At 43.6% G+C, this 9066-nt stretch overlaps 1 protein-coding gene across 1 annotated transcript in view; it reads left to right on the forward strand.

Annotated features, from left to right (window-relative positions):
- Window positions 1-6768, forward strand: part of LMNB1 (lamin B1) — an 88854-nt gene extending 82086 nt beyond the window's left edge. Inside the window, exons 14-15 of the mRNA XM_014586635.2 lie at window positions 3451-3558; window positions 6399-6768. Coding sequence (XP_014442121.2) covers window positions 3451-3558; window positions 6399-6440 — 150 coding nt within the window. The 3' untranslated portion in view covers window positions 6441-6768. The remainder of the gene's footprint in view (window positions 1-3450; window positions 3559-6398) is intronic.
- The last annotated feature ends 2298 nt before the right edge of the window (window positions 6769-9066 follow it).

Below are 9066 nucleotides of genomic sequence, written 5' to 3' on the forward strand. Positions count from 1 at the left end.
GCGGCCGCCCTCCCACCCGGGCGGGTTTGCTCTTTTGTCCCCCAGCCGCTCTGTGCTGGGAAGATGGCTGCAAAGAAGCCGGGTGTGGCTTCTGGCATTACGGTGCTTACATTCTGCAGTGTGGGTTAGCTGGGGAATCAGATAAAGTGACCAGGCTGTTTCTTTTTTTAATTGCTGGAAGATGTGTGTGCTCACCAGAGAGGACGTGCAAGCATGTGTGTGCAAACCCCCTCTCCCCCAGTCCTGGCCCTCAGTGGTGTGTCGTCACGCCACAATCCTTTACCTTCATTTCTTCGTCCTGTCAGGATGTTGGGCATAAATATCAATACACGCACCTTTTAAAGAATTGTGTGTTTAATTTTATCACTATTACTGTTATTTAATTTGCTATAGGTCACTTGCGCTCACCAGAGAGAGAGGGAAAATGACAAAGCGAGCAGGCAGGTCTGGGACTCGAGCTGCGGTCAGCCGCGTGGGAGTCCAGTGCCTTTATTAGCATGCTACCTGTTGACCCCAAGGTAATTTTTAATAAATGCAACGAGCAGCTGCAGTGTTATAAAGAGTCATCACTGGGGCAAGCAGGTGGCACAGTGGTTATGGTGCTGGACTCCCACATGGCTGACTGTGGTATGAGTCTGAGACCCAGTGGCTTAAAACCCATGCTGGACACGTGTGCGTGCCTGCCCCAAATCCCACATCTTTTTTATTGCTGTTGCCAGAGGGTGCGTGTGCTCTCTAAAGGCAGAGGGAGAATACCCCGTTAGTGGGCGGAATCATGCTGCAGTCCCTTTCCCCCATTTCTCCTTCTCATCAGGGATGGGTATGTACACACGCATCTGGTGCTTTTTAAGCTGCAGGGACCAGAATTTGAATCCCGGCCAGCCACGTGGGATCCAGCTTCTAGTGTTCACCACTTAAGCACTGCAGGGCCGGCTCAGTTCAATTTTTCCTTGGTGTATTTTTCCTTCTGCGGCAATAGACACATCAGAAAACTCATTTACACTACCTGAAAATAATGGGAGTTTGGGGGGATCATGTCACTGAAAACATACATGTTCTGGGCTCGAGGGAGTGGCTCACACAGGGTCTGCTGTCCCTTTGCTGGGCGCCTGCCTTCTGGGAGACCAGATAGCTGCCTCCCTACTGGGGGCACGTGCGTTCCATTCGTTCTCTGTGGGAAGGACGTCTTCCCCTGTGAGGCCCCAGCCTGGGCTTCTCCTGTAGCACCAGTGTGGGTCACATGCCTGTCTCGAAACCAGTTCAGCGTCGGGGATGGAGAGGAGCTGGAGCTTTCTTCCCCTACACAGCCAGAGACTGCTCAGCTCCTTGGGGCACGGGTGTGGTGTGCCTCACGGGGGAGCTCTTACCTAGACACAAGGGAGGCGGGCTCAGTGCTTAGAAACCACAAGTGTCACCATGGAAGAAAAGATGTTTTTCTCTGAGGGAAATTTAAAAAAAAAAAAAAAAAAAAAAGACAGCCTTTTCAAACTTCCAGAATATAGATATAACTGAAGTTTTGGTAAATGCAGATGATAATTTATACAGATGTAGCATAAACTACTTCTACACTTGACTGTCAGCAGAAAATCGCCTCAGTGTGTTGGCACGTGCCGATTTCTGTGGTGTAAATACTCCCAAGGCTACGTTCCGGCTGCTACCATGACAGCGCTCCACACAGCTGTGAAGGAGAGCACCCTCAGCTGGGGCCAGTGACTGCCAGCCACCTTAGTGTACCTCTGCACGCGCCAGGCATGAAACGGGTACCCAGTGGGATGTTTTGTACCGAACACAACCTTTGTCATGCAAGGCCTGTGTGTGCACTTTCGGGGTACTTGATAGGGTACCTGACTGTTAATGGTTAAAACAGCTGTTGGCTTCTTGACTGCTAACAGTTTCCTGGGTCTAAACCTCCCAACTGTTTTTCATTCTAAATTTATCTAGAATTTTAGACATTATTTAGTTCACTCATTTTCCATAAAGGCTTTCTGCATTATATTAATTGGTTTATAAATGTCTTCAAATGCAAAGTGCTTAACAGCAGGTTTACATTAAAAGGAAAGTTTGTTACAGTAATTACTAATTAATGAAGTTGGGCAAGCTGCTGTTTTCCAAGCTCCTCATCGAGGTTGATCGTCTGAAGTTACAGCACGAGCCTTAGGGGTGCCAGTGTTTGCATGTGGGATGTTCGCACTGCCAGGAGCTGCTAAGACCTGGAATGCCAGGACTCCGAAGGGAAGATTTTGACTCCTCTTTTCTCTTTTTTCTTTTCTTTCCCTTTTTTTTTTTTTTTTTAAAGGGTCCCTCTCCGCCCTCCCCCCCTCCCCAATGGGGCATGTGTGCTTCGTGGAGAGAGACAGAGAGAGGAAAAGGGAGAAATCGCCGACCGGGGGGTGGCCACGCCACATTACCTTCTGGGATTTTGCATGATTTTTAAACCACTGGGTCTGGGACTCAGTGGGAGTCCAGTTCTTACCCACCATGCCACCTACTGATCCCTTTCCTCATATTCAAGTCTCATTTCTATGCTCTGGTTTCTGGTTTTCTTCTGCTGACATTTTAAACCAGCTGCTCTGTGTTAAATTTCAGGTAGGCTTTTACTAAAGTAATTTTAGTGTCTTCCTCTGTGGAGTTCTCCTTCTTGAGTGACCTTAGGACATGGCACAGAATAAAACGAGACGCTCGTAGCTCTCTGCGGGACACACTCATTTACTTGCCACCAGGCCATCGGGTTAGCCTGGTGCTCACACAGAAACGCTGCTGCATTTGTGCTGAGTCAGCGTTCTCTGCAGTAGTCTGTACTGAACCTTTCAGTAGGAAACAGAAATGGTCGCTTTCTGTCATACCTCAAGTGAATGCAAGGACATCTCTTTCTGTATAGAGCACATTAGACCCTCACTTGCGTGTTGTTAGTAAATAGTGCTCGTCTCTCTTGATGGCATTTCACTGAAAAGGAACCGGTTGCTGAAGAAGTGTCAGGAGCGTGTTCTTTTCATCTCGCTCATCAGGTGTCCCATTGCCACCGAGGTCCCTGAGAGCACGCCAGTCGGCTCCAGCTTCGCTTTATTCAGGGTATATTTAGTGTCTTCTCTCGCTAAGAGCTAAGATCTTTAAACTGAATTCATGTTGAGTTTTATAAAGAATTTAACATGTCAAATCATTTGCAGAATTTGTAGTGACAGAATGGAATAAAAAGCAGTGTAACTTCCTCAGCAGGTCTTTCAAATTGGATACCAGTGGCTCCCCTACAGGACATTCGAAGGTCTAAGAGCTACTAGTAATTATTGAAAAATTCCAGTTCTGTAGCTAAAGCTACTAACAGAATGACTTTAAAAAAAATCCTTGGTGTAAAAGAATACTGTTTCTTAAGCAAAGAAAAGGTTGTTTCCCCTGTAGCTTTTTTGATTTTAAGCATGTTTTTTTAACATATAATTAAGCTGCTCTTGTTTTTAGGAGGTTGCTCAGAGAAGTACAGTCTTTAAAACAACCATACCTGAAGAGGAAGAGGAGGAGGAAGAAGCAGCTGGAGTGGTGGTTGAGGAAGAACTTTTTCACCAGCAGGTATTACTTTACTTTAGTATATTTGTATTAAATGTAGTAAGCATAATTACATAAGACTCAGTATGTGTTTTTGTTTTTTTAACTACTACATGAACCAGAGCAGTGATTTCCAAATTGGGTTTGTACTTCCAAAAGCCAAGATTAAGGGTGCTGGAAGAAAATACTAACATTTCTTGCTCCTTTTTCTATGCAAAAATGAGTCATGACTTTTCCAACAATCCAATAGTATATTATAGAACATGAATATCACTTATAAATAAGTATCTGAAGGGACTCTAAAAAGTTTATGGAGAAATGGAAGTAAAATATTAGTTTATTTTGGCTCAAACAATTTTGAAATCCCCTATATATGTATTTTTTTCATCATATACATTTTTCACGAACTTTTTGAATACCATTCCTATATAGATTGAGTTGTGTGGCTCTGCAGAAAGTATGGGTCACCAAAGTAGAGCAAGCATCTGCATATACGCAAAACAAAAAAGGAATGTTCAATCTCATTTAGAAACAAAAGCCTTGCTATATTAAACCCCTAATCAGGATCTAATTATAAGGTAGATAGTAGCTGATTCTTGGGCTTTTGAGAGTCCTTGAAATAAATTCCAAATTTGGTTTTAACTAATTAAATTGGAATTATTAATGACTAATGAGCTTCAGCTTATATTCTCAAGCTGTTGAGTCTGCTCATCAGTCAGTCCTCACCCTTATCCTGATGAGGGTTCGTCTCCCCGTCTCTGGATTTACCATCGAAGTTCGCTTTGTGCTGTTCTCCGCAGTCTGCTTCAGATGAGCGTTCTCTTAGTGTTTGGGCCCCAGGGTTGAGAACCATTCAGGTGGGTCGTGGAAAGTAGAATGATTTTTTTTTTTTTTTAATCTGGATGTCTTCTCATATATTTGCGGGGAATATTTAAGAAGAGATGTTAAACTTGGCTTTGACAAGGAACACGCATAAGCTTCATCTCTGTCCCGAATGGGAAGCGTTAGAATGAGTAGAAATAAAATAATAATGTGAGCGCTGTCTCTTGGTGCCAGGAAGCCGCTCAGGGCATGAGTTGTAGCAGGTCAGATGCTGGAAAAGGCTCTGCAGGCTTCCAGAGTAATTGAGAAGATTTCTGGGAAACGATGTTCGTCCAGAATTTGGAAGGCTGGGAAATTATTTGGGCGTTAGAGAGCAGATCATGGTGTTCTGATCTGATGCTACGTTAAGAGATCACCCCCCAAAACCTAGCGATTTAAAACATGATTTCTTACTTCCCATGCTCTGGAGGTTTCACTGGGCTCAGCTGGATGATTCTGCTTGCTCCCCTTGGTGGAGACCGAAGTCGGTCGTGAATTTGCCTTCAGCTAGAACCGTGTCTTGGTCTGGAATACCCCTCAGGTCGCTTTCCATGGGACTTCTCATGATTCAGTAGTTCACTCCAACCTTCTGCTTTTGGAGAGGTTTTTGCTATAGGGCACGTGCGCTGGACAGAAAGACAGAGACAGACAGAAAGCGTGAAATCATCCTCCCGGGGAATGGCCACGCTGCAATCCCTTCTCCTCTATTCTCATCTCGGGATCTTGGACATGCACACATATGCGCCTGGTGTGAGTTTAAGCCACCAGGTCCAGGACTCGAACCGCTGTCGACTCTGTGGGAGTCCAGTGACATAGCCATTATGCCAACTGCTGGCCCAGAGGATATGCCGTGAACACCAGATCTGAAAGGCTGGGCCTAGCACTGGCACAATGGCCTTTCTCCACATTCTCATAGTCTGAGTGGGCAGGATGAATGGTCTCCACTTCTTGGTGGGAGGAGTGGCAAAGAATATATGGTGATCTATAATTTACTGCAAGGGATCTGTTAAGACCAGGTACGTTTGTTTCTCAGTTGTATTGAATGGATTATATGAGAAGCAAAATTGATAGATTGACGTAGTCTGGAATGCCTAGGCATGAGTAGCGACTGTGTGATTTGAGGCAAAGAAGAAATTCGGACCTTTCAGAATATCACTGAGCAGGCTGAACCAGGCATTTACTTCTAGAGGAAAATCCCACTGAGGGCCATAGAAACAGAGATCCCTCAGTGGCTAAGTAACAACTCGAGAGAGAAGGAAAAAGTTAAAAATATGTGAGGTTTTTTTGAGCTTGGATCATCAAAGAAAAAAAGAATGATACAAAGGTTTAAAAGAGGGAAGATGGAGGGACAAAAGTGCTATTTTTACTTCACATTAGAGAGTGAATCCTTTTGGATTGATTAGTTGTTTGGTGACCTTCAAGAGACATGTTTTAGTCCAATCAGCCGTGAGTCCCAGATCACACTGTGAGGTTTAAGAAACTGATGGATGATGAAGAAATGGCTAGAAGAACCATTCTGGACTTCACATCTGAGGACAGACCCAGCGCACACGCCTCGGGATGTGGAAGTTCAAGGCCCAGCAGACCGTACTGTTCGAAGTAGGGTCTCCTGATTGCCTTTCCTGAAGTATCAAAGGAGGTTATTTCACCTTTGGCTGCAGATTCGAATTCCTTTAAACTACATAGAGTTCTGTTCCATGGTTAAATGAGAAACTGTTGTTTAATCTAGAGACTGAGGTCAGAATTAAAAATCAATCCATCAATTAATCAATCAAAAACTTCTCAGGATCTGAATACAGAGTCAGAATTGAGACTCACTATTGGAGTACTTTAGGGAAGAAGTCTATGAGCGGTTAGAGATGGGTAGGTAAGAAACGTAAAGGTCCATTCAGAGTTAGGCAGCATGGATTGATAGGATCCCTACAGTTAATAACTTTCCGTCTTATTTCAGAATACTGAGATCTGTTCTTAGCCTTAATTTTTCCCTCTGCTTTTCTCTTCAGGGAGCTCCGAGAACATCCAATAGGAGCTGTGCAATCATGTGAAGTCGCAGCCAGCCGTCCTCCTCAGAGTGCAGGAGTCGGTAGCCCTTACCTGTATACAGTGCAGAGCCTTCTCAGAAGCACAGAATATTTTTATATTTCCTTTATGTGAATTTTTAAGCTGCGAATCTGATGGCCTTAATTTCTTTTTTGACACTGAAAGTTTTGTAAAAGAAACCATATCCATACACTTTGTTGCAAGATGTGAATCATTGACACTGAATTAACTGTGTACTGTTCGGAAAGGGTCTCTCAAATTTTTGACATTTTTTTTGTATGTGTGCGTGCGTGTGCGTGTGTGTGCGTGCGTGTGCGAGCGTGTGTATTTTTTTTAAGTCCTTTGAGAAGGGAGGGGAGGGTAAATAAACCACTGTGTGTCGTTGTAATTTGAGGATTGCTCCATCTAGATTAGCAATCTGCTCTGGATTATTCTCTGCTATATATAACGGTGCTGTGAGGGAGGGGAAAGCATTTTTCAATATATTGGACTTTTGTACTGAAGTTTTTTGTAATAAGCAATCAAGGCTACAATTTTTTTTTAATAGAAAAGAGAAATTTTGTAAGAGGGCAATATTAACCTAATCATGTACGCACTCTGGATGAAGGATTCCACAAAACTTTGTTTTCTGGTCGCTTCTCTCTGATTCTTAATTCATGAGGGGGTTGGGGGAGGGGAGGGAGGCAGAGGGAAGGGTTTGGTTTCTCTATTAAAATGCTTTAGTTGTGTTTTTTAAGATAGTGTAACTTGCTTAAATTTCTTATGTAACATTAACAAATAAAAAAGCTCTTTTAATATTATCTTCTGTCCTTTTTAACCCTTTAAAACAGATTTTGAAAGGTGTAAAGTAAGGAGTAAAGTATTGTTTCAGTTTTGCTTTTGATAAATATTTGGCCTGTTTGAACTGAAATTTTTAAAAGATACTGACAGCTGACAAAGGTAAAAACACATGAACAAGCTATTTTGGGGTCCTTTTTCAGTATTCTACTGTCATTCATAATAGTCATGACAGTAATAAAAATGATAATAGTGGGAACCAGCAGTTAGCGTAATGACTATGTCGCTGGACTCCCACGTAGTCGACCACGGTTCGCATCCCGGACCCGGTGGCTTAGAACTCACGCCGGGCACGTGTGCGTGTGTGCCCAAGATCCCGAGAGGAGAATGGAGGAGAAGGGATTGCAGTGTGACCATCCTCCCTGGGGGGTGATTTCTCGCTTTCTGTCTCTCTGTCTCTCTCTGTCTGTCTGGCGAGCGCACATGCCCTATAGCGAAAACCTCTCCAAAAAAAAAAAAGATAATAGCAAATATTTGAGCCAGACAAGCTTGGTGTCCATTACGTTTTACCGTTATTAATGGTAAGGCCTTTCGAAATCTCTTAAGGAAAACCCAATAGGGACAGTGGGAGAAGCCACAGAGGAAGACATTTCTATTACAGGAACAAATGGAGAGACTATTTTAGACTCTAGTTTTACTGTCTTTAGAAAAGAAAAGGAAAAGACGTGGATGTTTAAAATCCCCTCTCGGGAGCGACGAATGAATGACTGGTAGAACGTGTAGGTGCGCTGGGGGCGGTTCTGTTGTGTAGGGTGGCGACTACAGGGTCGTTTGCTGTAGAGTTAGGGGAGTTTTGTGTCGTGATTGCTTTTGCTGAGTGAGTTCATCTTGTGGGAAACAGAATGAGCAGATGATAATATCTCAGAAGCTAACCCAGAGTCAGTGTTTGCTTTTCTCTTAAAATATTCCTGCGGTAAGCTGCGCCAAGACTACTGGCTTTCATTTGAAAATAACTCACAAAGCTCCAGAATTACTGTGCTCCACAGATTCACTGCACACTGCGGTGCCGTCGCAGACACAAGATAAATGCTGGGTTAGAGACGCTGTCTGGTAAAGCAGATGAAATGATAACTTCTCAACACAGATTTATCTCCAGAATGAGAACGGCAGTACAGCGTCATAGAGCCAAACTGCAAAACTGCATTGAGAGACATTTTACCACAAGATGGGGTTCTTGTCATCAGACGATACTCAAGGTGCTTTACTGCTGGAAAAACTAGGCTATAAAAATCAACACTTTAATTAGTTAAGCATTAAGAAAAATGGCAGCTTTAGTACGTAGAGCAGTATATATGCTGGTGAAATTTAGAGTAAAAATCCAGCGCTCTATTAATACAGTTTGGTGTGCCCGGATCATGGCAGTGGGTTGTTGAGTCTATTAGGCCGACAGCTTTGAGGGTTTTGGAAATGAACTTGCACCTAAACCCATTCCCCCAGGAAGCGCAGTTGGGACAGGCAGGCTGTGTTTGCTGTCTGCGTCAGTGCAGGGGAGCAGACAGGGCCGTGGAAGTCTGTTTTGGACTTCGTTGTTCTATATCAAGCATGAGTTCGTTTTTCCTGTTTTTATGTTCTGGTTTCACCAGTATGTTTAGATACAGATGTGATTTTATTTCATTTTTGGTTTCATCTCTGTTTTCTTCACTAAGAAGATTCTGGATGTTCTTTATTTACTTGAATAGTGTGTGTTACGAAAATTCTATGTGGGGCCAGCGGGTGGCATGGTGGTTAAGGTGCTGGACTCCCACATGGCCAATTGTGGTTAGAGTCCTAGACCTGGTGGTGCGCTCTCTCTCT

Source organism: Tupaia chinensis, unplaced genomic scaffold (assembly GCF_000334495.1).
Source record: "Tupaia chinensis unplaced genomic scaffold, TupChi_1.0 Scaffold000152_1, whole genome shotgun sequence".
NCBI classification, from domain to species: Eukaryota; Metazoa; Chordata; class Mammalia; order Scandentia; family Tupaiidae; genus Tupaia; species Tupaia belangeri.